The sequence below is a fragment of the Egretta garzetta genome, unplaced genomic scaffold, assembly GCF_000687185.1.
Source record: "Egretta garzetta isolate BGI_Z169 unplaced genomic scaffold, ASM68718v1 scaffold401, whole genome shotgun sequence".
Lineage (NCBI taxonomy): Eukaryota > Metazoa > Chordata > Aves > Pelecaniformes > Ardeidae > Egretta > Egretta garzetta.
The window spans coordinates 364308-386850 of record NW_009258651.1 but is presented as its reverse complement, the minus strand read 5'-3'; the positions used below and the strand labels follow the sequence as shown (position 1 = coordinate 386850).

Below are 22543 nucleotides of genomic sequence, written 5' to 3'. Positions count from 1 at the left end.
TTTCTTGTGCCTGCTGTGCCTGAAGAGACAAAGCACAGCTGTTGCACCCAAATCTGCATCTCTCTTATCAGCTTTCTGAAAGCCAAAGCCAGTAAATAAGTATTTTGTGAAGCTGCTGTCCTCTGCCACTCTTTGGCAACTTGGAGGAAGGGTGCCATTTAAATAGTACCCTGAGTAGGATGTTAGAGTTTATGTAGAGAGGATTATGCAAGACAGTGCTAGATCAGACTTCCCTAAACCACAGAGCATTGGATTCACTCTCTTTTCCATATGACACCTAAGGGGTCTCCTCCATTTGCCCTCACATAGACATGTGAGTTTTTTAAGGTGTCGCAACTGGACTTCAGTCCCAAACAGCATGGATTTCTCATAGGTCTTACGTCATATCCACTATGCTCACTTGGATGTCTTGAATCCCCTAGGGCATCACATCAGATGCACATTTGGCAATTTATTCTTCTAGTACAAGTACAAGTAACTTTGAAACATGGGATTTGTAGACTCACCAACTTCTTGGGAAGATTCTTGTCTTTTGCAGTGGCTTTGCTGATGTTTTTCAGAGCTTTAGAGAACTGTTCAAACCCAGATGTGGGGGTCAGGTCATATATAATGGGTGCTGAAGCAGCCATGGCATCAAGGAAGAACCGCACTTTGTCAATATCTGTATCATTTTTACCTGCAGAAATTGATGCCAGCTCCACAAATACAGGGATTTCAGTTTTGTCTGGGAAAAAAAACCCAAACAAATAAAAAAATCAAAAAATGAAACACATTGTTGAGGAGTTTCATAGTTGACTAGTTGACTCATAGTTGAGGAGTTCACATAGTTAATTCATACAATGCCTCTGGCTGTTGTGACAAGTAGGGACTAACTGATCCCTTTCTGTTGCCTCTCTTACCTGATGACTCTATCACATCCCAATACAACTCACCTTTTATTATGGTTTTGATCCAAGAGACAAAGCCTTTCCTTGTGCATTCAAGAAGTTCCCTCAAAAAGTCCAGCACCTCTTCTGGAAGGTTGCTCAAATTATTTTTCACTTCCATTAAGTCCTGGGTTATATAATCAAGACTCTTATTCCTGAATTCCGGCTTTTCCTGCAAAAAAATCCCCAAACATACTGATGTGTGTCCCTTGGTAAGAGAAGAGGGAAAGTAAGCTCTGCCTCTGCCCCGCATATTAAAGTTTCATTGGCCACTCAGGGCCTTTTCCGAAGGGCCAGCTCCCCAGAGACATCTGTTCTCATCCAATCTAGTACATAAACCCAGTCTGGTTACTTCAGTACAAGTCCCTGCAGCAGAAGCAGAGTCATGATACAAAACTTGTCCAAAATCTGCATTGAAGTGCTGATAACTACAAGGGCCTTTCCACAAAATTTACAAGGTCTGCTCCAATTTTAAATTTCCGAGGAAACCTGTCCAAAACATGAAAAGTTATCCAAAGTACAAAAAGTTACAGAACATCCAGCTGCTCCTTGGGAGCTACCCATGCACTGTCCTATGATTGCTACCGTAATAGAAATGTTATGACAATATAACATTTTAGCTTTTACAGGATTTGAGCAACCAGGCTTGGAGATCTACAAAAAGAACATGTGGAAGCCAAATGAAGAGTTGCTGGAGTTGATAGAGAGTATTAGGTTGGGATCTGTTATTGACTGTTATTATCCATTAAAAACTCTTAGAGTTTTTCAACTCCTGGTTCTGCCAGAAACTTTCCATGGAGATTGGGGAAGATAGTACTTCCCTGTCTATTCCAAATCACTTGATGCAGAATTTGGTTGCTGACACACACAGATGCCGGTATCCATTGGCCTCACACAGTTGTCTCAGATGCCCTTGGGCATCTCTAATGGCACTGAGAGCTCATTTGTGGACAACCAGGAGTCTGATTAAGGGTGATCTGCATCATGTTCCTGACTCCACTTACTCCACTCTAAAGGTGCCAGGCTAAAAGAGAGACTGCTACAACAGTGAAATTTATATTCCAGAAGAAACATTCCAACCACTAGACCCAGGACGATTTAGTTAAAAGTTAAGACACAAAAAAGCAGAGGTTCCCCATTCAGACGTGCCAACACAGAAGCCACAAGAGCACTCAGATATCCATGCACATCCTACATACATATTTTGTTAGGTCGTTGAGAATCTCAAAATTTCCATTAAGCTCAAGTTTCTTCCTCAGTTCATCCATCATCTTGGCAGTGTTCACCACTGTAGACAAGGTCAGGTAGGTTTTAATCTTCTCCACTGCAGCATCTACCCAGGCAGCTTTTCCATTCCCTTTCCCTTCACTCATCTCCATAATTTTAAACTCCTTTGTGAGTTGACTCTCGTCTGCTAACTGCTTCTTAAAATGGCTCTGCACAGTCCCAAGGGTGATGGAAAAGTCTTTGAGGGCCAGATAGGTACTCTGAAAGTCAGCAATGGCTGGCTTATAAATGTTTTCTTGCACATCTTCTATCGAGAGAATTTTCTCTTCAGGGATTGTGGCTTTGATTTGTTTTGCTTTTTGATTCCACAGTCTAAAAAAATAATCACTTTCCTCTAAGATAGAAATTTTTTTCAGCATGTCACTGTATTTAGCAAAGAGGTGCAATTTAAGTATTTTCTTCTCACCATTCACAGAAAATTTGCTTACAGACACATGATCCTTAAAACTTCCACATTCTTCAATGCTTTTCTTCATAGCACTGCTATCCACTAAACAAGGTGGAAACAAAAAATTAGTGCATTTCTCCAGTTAGAAAGACACTTATGCTCTAAGCAAGGGAATATTCTGAACCTGACTGCAACATCAAAGTCTGTGTGTGCGTGTGTGTGTGGTGTGGTGCGTGTGTTTGTGGCAAAGTTCTTGGTGAAAAACGTGAATCCGAGATCAACACCAAAACAAATGGTGGGCAAAATCAATTGCTCCATGATGAGGGAACCTTCAAACTATGGCCTTGAAACTGTGGTAATGCCTGTGCTGTTAGAAAACAGCTTGGTCCTGACATAGAGGTTGAGGAGACTTACCCCACCATTTGGCACACCCCATCAGGAGAATCACTTCTATGGATTTTTGCAGCCCATCTGACAACTTCAGCGCTGGGACATGTGTGTTCCACTGTCCAGCTGGAAGAGCTCACTGGGTGAGTCTTCCCAACCAATACACATTTTTGCTGCCTTTTGCTAGCTCTGTCCTTCTCTTTTCAGGTCCCAGATCTTGTCTGAAATTGTTTGTCCTGTCTGAAATGCACTTTTTCCCTACTTACATTTGTCAAAGTATATAATCCAACCTCCTGCATGAGACAGATTTTCCCACTATTCTGAACTCGTTCCATATATAAACCACTACCAGACTTTCCCCCATTCCTTTTTTTAAGAGCTCCCTGCTTACTCCTTCCTCTCAGCTACTGCTTGCCAGTAGACAGCCATCAACACCATTTCCTGAAGGATTTGCCACCAGTTCTTTATTTTAGGACACGGCTCCCCATTCAAGAATCACATAGGCAATACCATCCTCTTAAATAGAATGGGGTCATACCTCTTACCACATCCTCTATCCTGCTGCATAGATGCAGAAATGAGCGTCTCTGCTTATTCTGCTCTTCCAATTGTTCATATTCCTTCCTTCTGGCTTCCAGAACTGTTGCTATACAGCTGGAGACAGAGGAATCTGGAGAAAGAAATGAACAAACCCCCCCATACCCAGACATCAGATGTAAAGAATTTTTGAGAAAATCACTCTGAGAGAGAAGATCTACTGGAAACATAACCACTGCCATTAAAAAACGCGTGCTTGAATTTGCACAAAGGCTGTGTCACTTGATCTAAAAGCAGCAGTATCAACCTAAAGACATTCTGATGTGATGACTGCTGAGGTCCAAAACACTGAGACACATAAATGAAGTTTATTATTGCAGAAGAATTTGAAAGAAATTTCTTCCAGTTTTTTGTAAGATTTAGGTGGATTTTGAAACTGGCATGTGACCTTGAAGGTTATTCTGTAAGCAGCATAAATAGCAACAGGAAAACAAAACCCAAAAATTTTAAACTAAACTAAGCTGAGTGGTGTGGTTGACATGCCTGAGGGATGGGATGCCATTCAGAGGGACCTGGACAAGCTGGAGAAGTGGGCCCATGTGGACCTCATGAGCTTCAACACGGCCAAGTGCAAGGTCTGCACCTGGGTTGGGGCCACCCCCAGTACCAGTACAGGCTGGGGGATGAAGGGATTCAGAAGAGCCCTGTGGAGAAGGACTTGGGAGTACTGGTGGATGAAAAACTGGACATGAGCTGGCAACAGGCACTTGTAGCCCAGAAAGCCAACCGTATCCTGGGCTGCATCAAAAGAAGCTTGGCCAGCAGGTTGAGGGAGGTGATTCTGCCCCTATTTTTGCTCTGGTGAGACCCAATTTGAAGTACTGCGTCCAGCTCTGGAGTCTTCAGTACAGGAAAGACATAGACCTGTTGGGCCACAAAAATGATCAGAGGGATGGAGCACCTCTCCTATGAAGAAAGGCTAAGAGAATTGGAGAAGAAAAGGCTCCAGGGAGACCTTAATGTGGCCTTTCAGTACTTAAAGGGCACAGACATTTTAGTAGGTCCTGTAGCAATAGGACAAGGGGTAATGGTTTTAAACTACAACAGCGTAGATTTAAATCAGATATAAGGAAGAAATTTGTTACAACGAGAGTGGTGAAACACTGGACCAGGTTGCCCAGAGAGGTGATTTCCACATCCCTGGAAACATTCAAGGCCAGTCTGGATGGGGCTCTGAGCAACCTGATCCAGTTGAAGATGTCCCTGCTCACTGCAGGGGGGTTGGACTAGATGACCTCTATAGGTCCCTTCCAACCCAAACCATTCTGTGATTCTAACAACATAAATACAATTCTATAAATAAATCATAAGAATACTGCAATATTTTAATTGCTCTCCATTGTACAGAACGGTATTGCTTTCTGTCCTTCATAGTGTTAACAGGGCTTAAAAATATTGCCTGTCTTCAACTTTTATAGTTTCTGGCTTTGTATTTGTTCTCTTGCAGAGAGATACCTTTCCTATAGATATATTTTCTATTTGCCTCATTACATAGGAAAACATACCACATGGAACTAGTGTTTTGGGAAATAAATTTGGAAACTGTGAGCTTACCGCAGATGCACAGGATATTCTGAAATAGCATTTGATGCTGCAAGATGATGGACAGTATGCTGCAGGGGATGTCTCCTGAGAAAACTTGATGCCTCAAAAAGCAGAAGAAATTGGCAAACTGCGAAAGCAGGATTTTTGCATTATTATTAATCTCATTTTGAAGCTTGTGCTCCAGCGTTTCTGTAAAACAAGTAAAATCTAGTGATAGAGAAGTGCTTTCAAAAGAAGCAGTTTTCCCACTGGATTTCTTTTTAACAGACATCCTCAGGAAGAGTTAGCAGCTTTGCAGCACCCTGCCTCCAAGCCATGAATAGCAAGGGGATCTGTTACAGCCACCTTTGTGGACTGCACAGATTTGGTTGTTTTCCAACCAAAGTGGCCAACATCAGCGTATGGGAAAAATGTTGCTTTGTTCCCAGTCAATTTTTCAATTGTTTCAAGTACATTAAAAGTACATTAAAAACATCTTTAGAGGACCATGGCCTAGCTTTGGTTATAACCGTCCTTCACGCAGGGGACAAACCTCTTATTTTTTTTCATTTTCAGAGAGTAATTTTTTAAATATCCTTCATTTAAAAAACGAAACACCTGCCATGAATATGTAACAAAACACCATTCAACTCGAAAAAGAAACTGAGATGCTTCTTATTTTCTGAAATGAAACATCATTTTTCCAGGATATGTGAATATTTTGTCTCTTTCATTTTGTGTTGGCAACAAAACTGGTTTGAACAGAGCTGGTGAAACGTCATATTCCCTTCCAGCAAAAGAAAGGACTTGATCGCAAACTTCACCCAGCTCCATGGCTAAACTTTTGTTTGGTGTGGGATTTTAGTGATACGTGCATCAGATGTTGCTTGGCTTTTAGAGGCCATCAAAGCTCACTTCCAAACCAAGAATTTTAAAAAAGCCACTCTGTGGGAAACTTACTGTCAATAGAGAGGAGATCATAGATCACGGAAGAGCTGAGCATCTCTGCAAGAACTGGGCCTGTGCTTTCAACAAATCTGTCTTCTTCCAACATGCTCATCTTGTCTGAGAATATTTTCTCAACAACAGCAGAAAGCACTTTCCTGGAAGATGACCTGTCTGTCTTGAGGACTATAGAAGCCAGATATTGTAACTTGGGTTCCTGTAAGGATAAGAAAATTCTCCTCTTAGTTGTAAATAGGCTTTGCAGAACCTGTACCTTTATGAAAATTCCTCTTCCACCCCATTAAACCACCGCAGGCCAAATAAGCGCAGCTAGCAAAGTGGGTCATCTTGGTGTGGCAGGAGGTAGAAAATCCCAGCTGTACAAGAAGGGATGATGGCATTTAGCCAAAAACACTGTACCTCACTTTTCTCAAAATATGTCATCCTTTGAGTGACATGATCTGTAAAGCAGGTCTCCAGATTTGTATTCCAACACTTGTCCTTCTTCATGAATTCCACGTAGAAGTCCAGAAGTTTTCTGCCTTCTACCTGCAGGAAGGAAATGCTTAAGCTGCAGTTGCTTTCTGGGGTCTTGCCAAATATCATTGGGTTCTTACAGTGGGAGAGGAGTTATGTCCCTCCATACCAGCAAGGAGCTGGCTGCTTCAGCTCCCATCATCCAAACACTGACTGGGACAAAACAGAGCATCCTGGGGTCAGGACAAGTCTGAGCATCACCCCCCTGCCTAGAGTTAAGTAACCATAACTTACTTTCTCCAGCCACCTTTCAGCCATGCTGTATATCAAGCTCTGCCATTTCTGGGTCCATTCCACACAGAGGATCTTAAATGAGAACAGCTCGTGCCACACCTGTGGCAGAAAAGCAAAGCTGGTCAACTGGGCCTCAAGGCATAGACAGACCTTCCAGGCTGGGTGGTTATTCCTTGTGTGGGTTCTTGCTACTCACATCAATGTTTTCCAGGAACTGTCTATTTTCCATGGATGGCCTGGGAAAAGATTCTTCCAGCCACTGCTCGATGCAACTTGCAAACTCATTGTATCTTCCTGAGATAAAATGCTGAAATTCCTTGGGAAATGAAAAAAAAAGGAGAGAATTGGCAAGGAGAGCCAGATTTCACTCTGGCTTTTGGTCCTTAACTGCTGTGTAAAGAGTGAAAATTAAGTCTTTCCCACAAGTATCAAAGGCCTCTGAGAAGAGAGATGGCAGGCACACTCTGAGATGCTACCAGCTTTGTTTGCACCTCTCTGTGCATGCAAGCCCTCCTCATCCACCCAAGCACAAATTCGGACAAGGTTAGAATAAGTAACTGAGATAAGGCATATGTCTTCATGAAAGCTATGGGTGTTGTTTTTACCTGATCTGCTTGCAACGCATCCGATTTTTCAGCAAAAATGCCAAATATCTTTAGCAGTGACATTATCAAGGTAAATGGCACTGCATGCTGATGATTTAAGGAAAACAAAAGCAACGTATATGTTAAATGCAAGACATCCTTCATATTCGTGGTCTTTGTCAGCTGCTCCGTATTCCCTGGTGGGCACCTATGGACACAGAAAAGCGCTGTACACCTCTTGTGCCAGTTCTAACAATAGCATTTAAAAAACAGTGAACACAACCTTGATCTTAAGTGTCCTTCATGTGCTGGACAATGCTATGCAGTCTGAGCCAACCAGAGCCACTTATGTGTCTGAATTTGGAGCCAAATCCCACATGAGGTGGAGGTAGATTGTCTGACAGGACAGATTCCTCTATGGACCTCCTTCCCACATCATATTCCTCAGCCCCAGAGCGGTTTAAAAGATTATGATATACAACTAACAATGAAAATTACTACAAGCTCCCTTGTCCTGTTCAACCACAAGTCTAGCCATTCCTTCCCATGGCTGTCCTAGTATTTATTGTCTTAGAAGGTTAGCACTTACAGGTCCTTGAACCAGAACACCATCCTTTCAGCAATGTTGTCGAAAACTCCATTCAAATCCTTTTCCTGAATAGAGAGTAAAAACATACACAGAAAACGACTGTGAAAACGCATCCATTCCTAGAGCTGAGGTGGTCTCCTATGAAAACTGGTAAGTGTGAAACCTTCAAAGAATTTTTTTTTTTCTGCTAATGTTTGATTCAAAAAAACCCCCAGTGCTTCCAGATGGAAAGGCAGACCTAGCTCCTATTAAAACAATTACTTCAAATCCCACAGAAGCCAGCTGTCTCCAAGGTCTTTAGAGTTCAGAGGATGGTGTGGGAGGGCTTAGGTCAGATTTTTTCAAGTACAAATCAGAGCATGTTGGGGGAAAACCTTATAATAAGCAACAAGAAGTAGATTTTAAGTGGAATTCCTCTCCAGGGCCTCAGAGGGTATTACAACAGTCTAGTCAAAACATAAATGAGAATGACAGAAGTCATCCTCACTTCCCACAAGCAAGTCCAATTTTGATTTAAAAATAATCACTCCCCCCCTAATGCAAGTTAGAACTTTAACTTCCTTCTTTCATCCCTTCCAGCTTTAAACAAAGTTCCAATTGCTTGATCCCCACAATGTTAATTTTGGGTACTGCTTTTGGGGACAGGATGTAAAATTTTGCTTAAAGATTCTGATTAAAATTCCATTGATACATCGTTTGCTAGTCATTTTCCAACCAGGCAAAAAACCAATGAGATCCCCTTGCCCTTTCTCTTTTGCCACTTGTCTCAAAACATGGCTATTGAGCTCTCACTCCAGGTTCCTATAATTCAACCCCTTTGGATTTGTCAGAAATTTCTTCAGGAGCCAAGGAGACTTTCTGGCTCACCTGAACAAAGTTGCACAACTTTCCATAACCCAGGAAAGAAGCACTAACAAGAAGTTGATCTATTACTGCATGTGTTGTCTGATTGCCTTACGTGCACTTGGGATGGTGTACTGACAATATTAACAATGCGGTGGTACGCAGTATCCAGGAGGAGATGAGGAGGAAGCTTGATTTTGAGCAGGGAGTTTGTGGTGAAATTCTTCAGAGCCAACAGCTTCAAGACTGCCTTTGCCAGTGGAGAGCAGCTTTCGATGAATGACTTCTGAGTATCTATCATCGCCAGGACTTTCCTATGAAAATGGACCACCAACAGCAAATGCACTTTGGAGCATCAGGAGACACATTGTACCATCTTCTGTGCTCCTGTGGCTGGCAAGCATGGCATGGGACTTGAAGAGGTGGCTGGACACTGAATGGGATATCTGGTATTTTATACAAGTGAATTTACAGAGTTAGACTTTTTTTTGGAGGCTTTTAAAGAGGAAATTCTGTGCTTGAGACTTTTAGTCCAGGGGACACCATCTTGTGCGAGTGCACATATGTGCCTTTGCTCCTTGTCCAGTTTGCCTGCAGACAGGATATTTTGGAGTGAGCTCACCTTTCCCCCTGTGAAACAATGCCCAAACTAGGATTTAGGGGTACTTCTCTCCCTAAGGCCACTCCCAGCAGGCTGTCTGAATGATACTGCACCATTCTCAGCTCAGTCTTCCCCTTCCTCCAGTTCACCTTCAAACACCCTCCTCTTCTCCTAGGCAGGAGTAGGATGTATGTGAAAGGCAATGGCTTGCATCTCAGAGAGGAAACACAAAGCTTCTGGTGGTTGGAAGTCCACAAGCAATAGCAATGAAAAATTATTCTAACAGCACAGCAGCTTATTTCCCTGATCTGGCCGTAACGCTTGCTCCCTTTCAAACCTACCTCTGTTTCTCTTCATCATTTCTCAGCTGCAACAAGTCCTGTGAGGAAATGATTTGTGGAAAAAGGGAGACCTCCTCGTTCTCTGTGATTGCATACAGCAATGGAATCAGCCAAATCCACAAGGTATTGCCTTTATTACTTAAGCAAATTTCCTTCACAGCTGAAATGTAATTGCTGAAAAGAAAGACAACCACCAAAAATGTCCATCAGTGGTCGGAGCTCCCATAACCACCTCCTAGGATGGCAGTGGGAGCTGTGTGCTCTACCCTCAACCCAATGGCATTTGTTTTGCCAACATGTAGATGGTGTGTGAGAGAGAACAAGAACTTGGTTCTAGAGACCTTATCAGCAGACATTCAGGTACAACAAATGAATCCCACCCCAGCTTTTCCAAAGTGTCCCTTCATAAATTATGCAACAAAGGAAAATAAAAATAAAAATAACTCAAATGCTGTAGGTTACATCAAAACAGCATGACAGAATACAGTAATCTGACTTCATGGTCTAATATATCCATTTTTGTAGGGCTCAATACAGCTGTCTATGCAAAAGTATCTAATTCTCTTTGAGATGTCTGGGACACCCAAGACAGACCCGCAGGGTTTTCAGATATGAACCAGAACTTCTGGGAGATACTAATCCCATCAAATTGTCAGTAGGAGGCTTGGTGAGATAGCACATAGCATCTAAAATGACACTGATGACCAGCTGAGTCTTGGACCTCCAGAGATTATAATAAAAGCCCAGACACCTACAGATGTGCATAAATGCAAGGGCCTGAATTTCAAACCAATCCCCGACAAAAATAGGACCTGTGGCTCACCTTCCATTGGAGACATGGCAAAGGGGACAGGCTGCACAGGTTATGGCATCCAGTGGCAGAAATACCCCTATCTTCACATAATTGCTCCAGAGAGAAAATGGCCCAACAAACTGAATGACTACAGATGGATCTGTAACTCAAGAAAGTAGGATGACACTTTTAATTACCTCTTTCCTCTCAGATGCTTGAATTTGCCTTGAAATGAGCCGATGTTCTGGAAGAGTTTTTCAGCCTTGACAATTACCTCTTTGCTTAGTGGGATGTTATAACAAAATGAAGTGTGCAAGGCAAAAAGCAGCCCATCATCCTTATGCTCCTCTGTCTCCAGGATTGCAATGATCTTGTCCATAAACTTTATCATGTTATCAGACAACTAGACAATGAGAATGAGGAAGGGGAGATTCACCAAGATAGACAAGACAATTTTACTTGAGGAGCTGGGAAAGGTTCAGGAAGGAGGATGGAAGATGGAAGTTGCTAAGAATCACTATTTGGAGGCAAAAGCCTTACAGTTAGACCACTTACTTAAAGACAGATTCCTGTCTTTGCAACAGCTAACAAATTTCTTAGCTCCCATTGTATCTCACTGCCCTGGCACTACCCCAAGGAGATTGTTTTACTGGCTGTCACAAGTTTACCAAACAGTTCTTATGTGCTGAATCCACATCGGCACCAGGAGCCTATTAGCAACCCATTCTAGGATGCTCACACCCTAACACAGGTGAAGTATAGTTAAACAGATCTTGAGTCTCCCAGCTGAGCTGGGAAATCAAAGGGAATCAACATGAATAGTGAACATTCTCTCAGAGACCTAGCTCAGTATAGAAGTATGACTCCATGACTGAGAAGCCCAAAGGGCAGATAAACAACTTTCACCTAAACAGAGGTGCAGCACCTATCACTCCACTCCTCTCATTGGGATTTACCTACTGATGACTTGCAAGGCATTGCTCTGCATCCTGTGTAACCCAGGTGTGTTTCAGGCTTTCCATTGTGTGTGACCTCAGAATACATCCACAATGTAAGACAACATCCTCACCTAGCTGTTCGTAACCTAGAAACCCAGTCCTCTTCTGGATTTACCCTGCTGACTCCCTCTGAGGCAAGTCCCAGACCACGCCAGGATGATGTGGCACCTCAGCTCAAAATGGGATTCCATTCAACAGCACTGGTGGGTTGAGCCCGGCCAACAGCCAAACACCTACCAGGCTTCTCACTTAAGCTCTTCTCCTATGGGCCAGGATGAAAATAGAAGACAGGTGAGAAGACTCATGAACTGAGTGTGGTGGTGTGCTCCCCCCTTGTCTCTGACTCCCCCTCCTTTGACCTCTTTCCAGTGATAACCACCTGTGGCCGTGGTGATAGATGCATCTGGTCTGTGTCTGGTCCTGAAGGATGCACCCACTGGATGTGGGGGGAGACAGATAACAACACAATAGCCAAGGGCTGTTGTGGAATTCAGTATGCAAATATGACTATGAGCCAATTATCTTACCCCCATAAATAGTGAGCAGCCCAAGAGCCCTTTGAGCTCTCCTGCACGGCAGCGGGCTGCACGCCAGGATCTCCCCTTGAGCAGGGACGCCTCTCAAGGTTACTCCTCAAGGCTGAGAGATTCCTTACCACGACAGATTCTCGGTAAGTGACTAACAGCATGCTAACTTGGAAATCTTAGCTAAGTGACATAAAGGATTAATTGCGCATATATAATCCTTTAGACATAAACCGTTGACCAAGTCTGGGACTAGGATTGGATCCAGCCGCACCTAGACTCCTCTCTGAGGGAGTTTAGAAAGCAAGGGGATCTTTTCCGAACCTCGTGACTCAACGGGAGGGTCTCCCTGACAGTTTTGTCTGACCCTGTCCTCTGTGCAGTAAATAACAAAGTGTACCTTGCCATCGAATCTCAAACTATTGTTGCAGTTACCACTGAACTTTGTTAACTCACTGTTTTACACCAATAAACCGCATTATTTTTGCTTCCCTCTCACTCCATCCGCGACACTGAGATAATGACAATTAAATAAGGAAAGTAAAAGCTGTGCATGTAATCAAAGCAAACAGAAGAATTCATACACTACTTCTCATTGGCAGGCAGATGTCCAGCCCCTTCTTGGGTGGCAAGGCCTCAGCATGCGTTACAGTTGCTTGGGAAGACAAATACCATAACTGCAAACATCCCTCCTTCCTCCTCATTTCTCTGGGTTGTTATTGCTGAAAACAACATCATACAGTATGGAATATCCCTTCAGTAAATTCAGGTTAACTGTCTTGCGTATGTCCCCTCCCAGTCTCTTGTCCACCACCAGCATACCTGCTGTGGGGACCGGAGGGAGGGAGAAAGCTTTGATGACAGCATCAAAGTTCAGCAATAGCCAAAACATTAATTTGTTATCAACACTGTTTTAACCACAAATGCAAGGCACAGCACCATATGCTATGAAGAAAGTTAACTCCATCCTAGCCAGACCTAGTACCATCTCAGACAGAAGGCATACTGGGGTGGGAGTGGACATCAGTGGCCTTCTTCAGCCATGCAGATTTTTGCCTTTTTATGACATTTTCAGGATAGAGATTCACTTCCACGAACAGTGAGAATATTGGCTTCAACCTCTCTTCCAGGATTCCTGCTCAATCCTTGGGAACAGATAGATGCATCCAGGGCAAAATTCTACCTATCTACCTTAGAATAAGATGGACATCCTCCCCTTTGTCCCTTGCAGATGGATCTCTGCTGGTAATAAAGGGAGCTGGGGAAGGGGGGCTTGCTCAGGTGGACCTGTTGACAGTGAAAGTAGTACTCAGCTCATGAAAGTAAACACCTGAAAGAAGCAATTTCAGCCCAGAAAGGATCCATCATTGCAGTTGATAAGGATGGGTAAGCTGTTCCTCTGACTAAACATCAGTGCCTACTGAATAGTTGACTCTCCAATCATTCAATGACTCTGTTGACTACTTCTCAGTGTGTACAACAGGAGCTAAGATGTTCAGCACGTACACACCCAGTTATTTTCCAGTATGCCAATTTTAATTTGGGTGTCTGCAACCTTAAACTGCATCCTACCCTTGAGAAATAAGTCAGATGGGAATCTGATTTTAGACTTTAAAATGAGGCATCAAAGCCAGAACATAACTGCATATGAAATTATTTTTTTCCATGATGAATTTTCAGAAATAGGGTAGTCTTTCCATTATCTAGCCTCAAAACAAGTTCTACAAATTACACCATCTGGGTCTGAATCCAAAAGACCTTCTTTGACCTCATCAGGCTTTGGGTCCAACCCAGTGTCCTGGTTTCAGCTGGCATAGAGTTAATTTTCTTCCCAGTAGCTGGCATAGTGCTATGTTATGGATTTAATATGAGAAGAATCTCAATAACACCCTGATGTTTCAGTTGTTGCTGAGCCGTGCTTACACCAGTCAAGGACTTGTCGGCTTCCCCTGCTCTGCCAGGTGCACAAGAAGCTGGGAGGGGGCACAGCCAGGACAGCTGACCTCAACTGGCCCAAGGGCTATTCCAGACCATATGGTGTCATGCTCAGTATATAAAGCTGGGGGAAGAAGAAGGAAGGGGGGGAAATATTTGGAGTGATGGTGTCTGTCTTCCCAAGTTACTGTTATGTGTGGTGGAGCCCTGCTTTCCTGGGGATGGCTGAGCACCTGCCTGCCCACAGGAAGTGGTGAATGAATGCCTTGCTTTGCTCTGCTTGCGTGTGCGGTTTTTGCTTTCCCTATTAAACTGCCTTTATCTCAACCCATGAGCTTTCTCACTTTTACTCTTCTGATTCTCTTCCCTGTCCCATTGTGGGGGGAGTGAGCAAGGAGCTGCATGGTGCTTAGTCATTGGCTGGTGTTAAACCACAACAACCAGGAATTGGAAAAAACAATGAAAATAAGGTCCAGCCTTTTGATGTTCTCTGGCTGTGGATCAGAACCCTATGTGGAATTAGAGGTAGCTGCAGAAATTTCTCTTCAGAGGTCTGTCTACCTGGGAGCTGCTTGCTACTTTAGCTTGGTGTATACTTACCACTTGCTCAGTAAGATTAGTTGGAGAACAGGGTTCATCTTTTGCAGCATCCCCAAGATAGATTTTGAAGCTTTCTGTGTAGATCTTCAGATTCCTTTCCATATTCTTAAAGTTATTCTGGAGCCTGATGGTCCGGAGAAATTCATCTGCAAGGTATTCTATGATACCACAGTTGACTGACTTTTGGGGCATTGTTGTTGAAGACCAGAATTTGAAGGGAGGCAAGTATTTGAAGTATTTTATTTTTTTTTCATGAAAACAGCATTTCATGTTTTCAAAAATGGTCCATGTTCCTGGGGAGGAATCAGGGTTTGTGAATGAACCTGCAAACCTATAAAGGATGAGTCTTAAACTGGAGCTAATGATACCAATTGCTTTATATGAATGCCAAGCCCAGCTGAGCCATAACTGAGCCACTAATGCACAAAACTCACCATGCATACTTAAATTCAGCCCTAGATATCTCACCTGCACTTTAGATGTGCCTGGTGTGCATAGCCCATGGCTGATTCAATTATCCCAACAATAGGTGTCTACTACTTTTTGAGTCATCCTGGCATAATCAAAACATCTATGCAGGATGGTAGTAGATCTGACACTGGACCCCCAGCTCGCCTGCACCCTTCTGGAATGGCAACAGAAGGCCTGATGGTAGATGCAAAGGTGATTCAAGGCTTCATTACACACTCTACCTTGCCCAACAATGAGAAGTCTCAGTTTATTCTGGGGAAAAGCAAAATAACTTAAACACTCCTTCCAGAATAGCTTGTGTTTGTGTTATATAAAGAATTTTTCTGTGTTAAATAAATAACGCATAAGCCTATCTATCAAAAATCCCAATAATAACAATGCTTCTGTTGTAGGAAGCAGGTGCTTCTCTACTGCAAAGCAAAACAAAAGAGTTTCTATTCGTCTGCTGCATGCGAGGATTTGGTGGCCATATTTCACCCTGCTCCTGCCTGTGAAGAAAGTACACCACTTACCATCAGCTTTGATCTCTTCCTTGGGAATGTTTATGACTCTATGTAATTGACACTCTGTATTCTTGGAGTCCATTCCATAAATATTCTCTAAATTGCATAATCTCATTTCACAGCCAGCTGGATTCTTATTATTCTTAAGGATAGCATATTTATAAAAAATTGGTCCTCTCTGTAGGTCAGAAATGGGGATTGTTGCATAGCCCATGATGCATTGTTTTCTAGAATAGAATAAAGAAGAAGATGAATTAGTTTCTATACCATAAAAGAGCTTCCATCAGGTTCAACCCCAGATGGTCTTTGACTGCAGAGATCAGTTCATGCAGTAAGAATGAGCAACCAACATTGACATTCAAAATGCACAGTTCAACAAAATGTCTCTGGCCTTTATAAAGGCAGACAAAAACTTGGTAATCTGACCTGAGCTTGAAGGTTTATCAAACAGGAGAAAAATAAAAATAACTGGACAACAGGGTGAACAACCCTGGTCCTAGCCAAAGTTGCAGTTGCCTTGTAAAAAGAATGGGAAATACATCTAGAGATATTCCTGATGAGTGCTGGAACTGTACCGGAACTGAGGTGACTTTATTCACTCTATCTTCTCTCATAAAAGGAATCTGCTGACATTTGAGAAGCTCCATAATGTTTTAGACCTCTGTGCAGATCTGGCAGATCTTCTGCAGGACCTACAGAAGTTAGACTTAATACTGTAACTCACTTCTACAGACATTTAAATTTAGGTGTCTTTGTCTGGAGCTGAAGCCCAAAAATGTGACATCAATGTATATTTAGGTATGATTTTTACCGTTTTCTCAGAACAGCAAATTCCTGGTATTGTCCAGGTTGCTTGTAAAAAGCAACACAGATCTTGGATGACTCTTCAGGAAACCTGGATTTTTTTGAAATTACAGCAACAAATATTAGGGTCATTGTTTTTTCTGTTTGAAGTCTTCCATTGGACAGATATGGATTCTCCAGGCAGCTATTGGAAGGGAAAGAAATACGGTAAGGTCAACAACAAACCCCCTTCCACCACTCTGTCACCATCTTCACCCAGTCTACCTCAGGACTTCAGGGCAGCATTCAGACACTCACATGCACTTCTCGCAGGCTTTGGCTGCAGCTCCTGGAAGAGAAGTATCTTCTGCATCATTTCTTCCAGTCCTGTACAAATATCCTGATTACCATAAAGCACTTACAGTGGTGCCAGCTGCCTACATGCATTATCAAGCCACTGTGTGAACAACTCGGATACAGACAGCATGCTGTAGACCAAGGCACGTTGCAAAGAGACCAACTCCTGTCCTGGAGGGCCCCTACCCGTCTCCATCTCCATCTACTGGTGGAGGAAGTAGATTAAGGGTGGAGTAGCCTTACAGTACTAAAGCTACACCTCCTCCCAAAGACAGCTCTTTTCCCAGCAAGCTCCCAGATCTCAAGCTCCTTGAGGTCTGATGGGAAATCCCACAGCACAGATCAACAAACCTGCTATTAGGTCCCAGGTTTTTGTTGCTTTCATGGTCATCTGCAAGTGAGGAGAATGCTTGGGTTAACATCAGCAGAAGATGCATCAAGCCAAGAAAAACTAGAAGACAGTTTCATACTGGGAATGGGAGTGAAGCTCTTAAAGTTAAAATCCTCATAGCCTGGGTCTTTGAACTGAGAATCCCAGCCCACTTGTGTGACCTCCTATCTATCTTGCCGAGCTTCACCAATACTTGATATAGCTTTCCTGGGGATAGGGACATAGAGCAATCTGTGCTGCTGGGGGCAAGGATGAGGGCAGGGAATGGGCCTAAGGACAAGAGTTAGCACAGCCCTCATTGGTGGAGTTATGGATGGGGACAACGGGTGAAAGGAACACGTGTACAATTACACCGAACAATCAACTTCGAGGCTTCTCTTACCAATTGTCTTTGTCCTCCATGGACAGTTCATGGTAGCAAGCCAAGTACCTCTAGACATTAAAATAATTTACATATGGCATTGCCAGGAGCGTCTGGGTTTTCCCACCATTTCTGCTTCATCAAGATAATTCCCCAGTCACACCGTACCTGAATTGGTGGACAGCATCTCACAGAGTTTGCTGTCATACGCAGTTGAGGGGTCACTTCTCGCATATCCCAGGGATGAACTGGTATCACCGCCTCCCTTTGGGAATATTTCAGAAATCACGATACACTCATCAGAGAAGATCATGGGGGAGCAGGCCTCACAGGGAAGGACTATGAATTCCAGCTCTGGAGATCTAATGAATGTGGCTGTGTCATTCCCAACTACTTTCCCCTGCCATAAGCCCCTTTCCAGCCAGCTGTGATTAAGATATTCTACAACCTGCAAGCATCCACTCATTTTGCCAGCTTTTCCATGGGACACCAAATAGGATGAAGTTCAGGTCTTACAGAATGGGTCTCTGGATTCCCTGCAGCTCCAGATCCTGGCTAAATGATGCTCAGAAATCGTGTTGCTTGACCACCCTAGACCTAGAGAAACAGGGTTCCCACCTCAATGTTTGGTCCTAGAGCTTATACCTGGGATGCAAGCATGGTATCTGTTGGATGGTCTGTGCAGAGAGGTTGCTGCTTGTTGCTTTTCGGTGCTGCAGTTTTCATTCCTGGTGCAAGAAAATGCATGTATTGAGCACAGCATCCATCTTCTCCATATCTCCCACAACGATGCTAAGCCCTCTCGCTTTGCTCCTAATAATGAAGGAGCATCAATTACTTTTAAAATGCTCCCCTTTTCAAATTAGAATCTGCTGAAAGGTCTGAGCTGGGCCAGCAGTCACAGAGCCCAGATTTCCACCCTAGTGGGTGGACTCATCTGAGCCAGCAAAAAGCCAGTTACCTAGATTTAGTAGAGACAAGCTAACAATAGTGCAAGAGATGAAAATGTGATTAAAAAGGATAAAAGAGAAGCACATAGAAAAGAACACAAGAAGGACTCGTTTGGGGCAGGGCTTGCACCAAGTTTTATGAAGTCAGGAAGCTCTGTTTCCTGCTGCTGAAATTCTGCTGCATTCTGCCCCTACCAAGGAAAACCACCCAGGAACAAACTTGCCTGTATCAAAATCGTCTGGTAAGAGCAGATTGTGCCTGTGACATGATGACCAGCCAGCCAGCCTGCTGACAGCACTGTAAAAATGTGCATATCAGCACTGCTCCTCCCCATTGTTTGGGACTAGCATACAAATGTAGAGGCATGGTGTGTCTCCCCACTGGGGGGCAAAGTTTATTACGGGACCTTTAGTGCAAGTTGTTGCGTCTTCTGCTTCTAGATCTGCAGGCTCCCTCATTAAATCCCTGGCATAGGAGATAAGAGACTGGCTGTCACGCAAGTGTGACATGCTGCTTCTTGCGGGCAGCTTTTCTTTGAGCCTAGGGAGACTGGACAGAGTTTGCCATCTTTTTCTTTTTTCTTTTTTTTTTTTTTTCACCAGGTGAAGCAGCCTTTTTTTTTTCTGGTAGCACTAATGGCAGATCAGCTTTATATACATTTATATACATTTCCTTATAAATAACATTCAGGTATTTTAAACACAAGGTAAAGTTCACCCTCCATTAAAGGAGCTGCAAGTCTTCACTAAGCAATTACCTTTTAAAGTTAAGTTTACTCCTTACTGTCTAAAGGAGGAAGTTGCTAGGTTAGAGACACCAGGAGTGGGTTGGTGGCTCTTTATGTTGCCTCGCCCCGCAACATTTCCTGTTACCTCTTTTCTCACATAGCAGGTTGGTGCTGCCTTCCTCAACAGATGCAGGCACAGGATGAGGTTTCTCTCTGCTTTCACCCTCGCTGTTGCTCTCTGCACTGTCCATTGTGGCAGCTCAAACCTCAGCTGCCAAGGAGAAAACTTCAGCAACGAGACTTCCAGCTTCAAAGCTAACGGTCTAAAGGAAAGGTTAAAAGTTAACAAAAATAAGCCTGAGAAGCCCAGGTCTGGTCATTTTACTTCCCCCCCGCCCCATGCAATAAGGAGGAGAACCTCATTCAGTGGTAACAACCCCACTGGTTTCAAACCCCTCTTCAAGCCATGTAGGCGTTTGCCAGCACTACTGAGAATGCTCAGGAGCATGGAAAAATCAGGTGTTTTTTACACCCTCTCCTGGAAATGCAACTTCATGGGCACATTTTGAGGAACTTCTATGGACTGGGACTTGCCAGATGAATGCAGTTCAGATCAGTTCAGTTCTGCTTTGTGAAAGCAAAGGAAAAAGTGCTGAAGTTTCTGTCCTGGAGTCTCTCTCTGTGCATTGCTTCATTGTTTTTCTGGTCTTCCCTTTCCTCCTCCCTGATACTGCCCTCAGCCATATTGTGCATGGCTTCTCTCTCTCTCTGAGACTTGGTCTCTAAAAATTTAAAACCTGTTCAACCCCTTTTCCATGCTTGCAGTTATGTTTTTTCCTCAAAACCAGCAAAACCAGAAGACAATTCAAAAGACAATGAATTTTTCCCCTTTCCTGCCAAGTATTTTTCCTGCAGTGCAGGAAGGGGTGAGAGCAGCACATTTCAAACAGCCCTGCAAACCCTCCCACCTCTGCTTCAGGTGCAGGGGGAGACCAGGTACCCTGTTCTGGCCTGGTCATGAATTGGGACAGGAGAAACCCGGGCAGGGACAAGGTCTCCCCTTGCCCTCACCCAGGCGGGAGGCTTCCTCAGCCCTGCTGGGTGCCTGCAGACCAGAGGCTGGAGGTGCTAGCTCAGGGGCAGCCGAGGCTCTGCATGGAGAGCCCTGGGGGCCAAGGCGAGTGGGAGAGAGGGGTGAAGCCCCGGGAGAAACATGGGGCTCCCTGGAGACCCTGTGGGGGGAAAGCACCCACAAAAACATCCCCTCAAAGCCTCCCACTTCCCTTAGGTTTAAAGTCTGCAAAGGCCTGAGCAAAACCCCTGGGCAGGACCCTGCCCCAGCCCCTACCTTGTGCTGTGGATGCCTCAGGTTCATCTCCCCAGTGGGCTGGGCTGTCACTGCCTCTTATAGAGCTGCCTGGGTCTGATTTCTCAGAAGTCAGTGGAAAGTGAAAGAAATTGTCAAGAGGTGGTGCAGCACTGCTTGTTTCCCTTTACAGGGTGCAGGAGGAAATTCCACAACAAGAACAATGGCCAGGGCCTGCAGGAGCGTGAGGGCTCCTTCCGGAGTATGTGGCACCCTGCCATGGCATGGGGCAGCCCTGGGCTTCCCTGGCACAGGTGTCATGTGGGGGTACCTCAGACCCATGAGCCTCCCCCTGCCCCTAGGACCCTGGGGTGCATTGGCCCCATGGATCCCACACCCCTCCCACAGTCCCTTGGGCTCCCCAGTGATCCCACTGGTGGCTCTGCCCCACAGATCTTCTCATGGTGCCAGGGATCCTTACCCCACAGATATTCCCCCACCCCACATGCATATCCCTCTGTGCCCCAGAGATCCTCGGGGTGTCTCAGCCCTACAAATACCAGGGACCTGAGGACTTTCTCCCCCTTAGCCCCCTCCAGCTCTGGGTGTCCCCAGGATCATGAAGTCCCTGGCATATGTCCCATGCGGTCCTTTCACGCAAGTCTCCAGATATCCTTGATGTGTCTTAGTTCCACAGATCCCCACATGGCCCAGTGTCCCTCAGCCACTCCCTGGCCCAATGGATACTCTATATTCCAGCCACCACCTTCCGTACTTGCACATGAGTCCAAACGCCAGAGCTCAATGTGTCACTGCCCAGCACAGTGGAGCAGTGCCAGCTGAAGAACATGCCCAAGGCTACCAGCAAGGCTGCCATCAGGAGGGCAGTAGGCCCTGGAGCTGCTCAGGGGTGATCCTCAGGCTGCTGTGGAGAGCCCTGATCTGTGGCCTTCCCTGCACATCCCTTGAGGTCCTGACTGACAAACCATAGTGCTGTCTCCCTCCTGCAGGTTGCCAAGAAAAAAGTGACCACTTGCTGACAAAGGACAAGCAACAGCTTATTGGTCACTCACTAAGGACCAATGCTTTCCTCACACAAAGACTTCAGGCACCTTATTCAAATATCATCAACACTTCAGTGAGCATTGTTGAAAATACCTCTTCTGTCTATGCCTCAGTCTGACGTACAGTCACAGGACAGCAGGGTGAGAACCTCTTTGTCAAAGCAACCACGACAGTCCAGACCATTCCTCTTTTGTGCCTGGTATATCTGATCACCTCAATTAATTTAATTTGTCTCAGAAGGTTATCTCTCACTTAGTGCAAGTTATCTTCAGGTGCATTGCAAGTATACTCCTGTAATTTACTCTTAATTACTTGTTTGCTTATATAGTGTTGCTAAGAAAGGGAAGGGATGCCATTTAGGTACCTAAATAAAAGCCAGGTGTTTGGCCATATTTACCCTCACTAACTCCCATTTTCACAGCTATAGAGGCTTTGGCTGTTGCTACCATAAGCTTTTTGCTAAAACCCAGATGCTTAATGAGGTAACTAAAAAAGTACTGAGCACTCCTGGTGTGCTGGTTTCAGCCGGGATAGAGTTAAATTTCTTCATAACAGCTTCTATGGGGCTATGTTTTGGATTTGTGATGAAAACAGTGTTGATAATACAGGGATGTTTTAGTTATTGCTGAATAGTTCTTATATGGCATCAAGACCATTTCTGCTTCTCACGCTTACCCAACAGCAAGTAGGCTGGGGGTGCAAAAGGAGTTGGGAGGGGACACAGCCAGGACAGCTGACCCAAACTGGCCAAGGTCTTTTCCACACCATATGACATCATGCTCAGTATGTAAACTGGGGGAAGAAGAAGGAAATGGGGAATGTTTGGAGTGATGGCATTGTCTTCCCAAGTAACCATTATGTGTGATGGAGCCCTGCTTTCCTGGAGATGGCTGAACACCTGCCTGCCCATGGGAAGCATTCTTTTGCTTTGCTTGTGTGCACAACTTTTGCTTTCCCTATCAAACTGTCTTTATCTTAACCCACGAGTTTCTTTC

General features: G+C 44.3%; 1 protein-coding gene across 1 annotated transcript in view; it reads right to left on the bottom strand.

Moving 5' to 3' along the window:
* LOC104134714 (E3 ubiquitin-protein ligase rnf213-alpha-like) overlaps positions 1–20615 on the bottom strand; it is a 62571-nt gene extending 41956 nt beyond the window's left edge. The window contains 23 exon segments of the mRNA XM_035903770.1: positions 507–724; positions 933–1098; positions 2126–2703; positions 3527–3658; positions 5140–5319; positions 6070–6271; positions 6475–6603; positions 6826–6924; positions 7022–7141; positions 7431–7617; positions 7999–8063; positions 8957–9155; positions 9784–9957; positions 10774–10979; positions 14634–14926; positions 15617–15834; positions 16419–16595; positions 16709–16777; positions 17099–17138; positions 17668–17764; positions 18145–18227; positions 19323–19500; positions 20526–20615. Coding sequence (XP_035759663.1) covers positions 507–724; positions 933–1098; positions 2126–2703; positions 3527–3658; positions 5140–5319; positions 6070–6271; positions 6475–6603; positions 6826–6924; positions 7022–7141; positions 7431–7617; positions 7999–8063; positions 8957–9155; positions 9784–9957; positions 10774–10979; positions 14634–14926; positions 15617–15834; positions 16419–16595; positions 16709–16777; positions 17099–17138; positions 17668–17764; positions 18145–18227; positions 19323–19428 — 3738 coding nt within the window. The 5' untranslated portion in view covers positions 19429–19500; positions 20526–20615.
* Positions 20616–22543: the final 1928 nt, after the last annotated feature.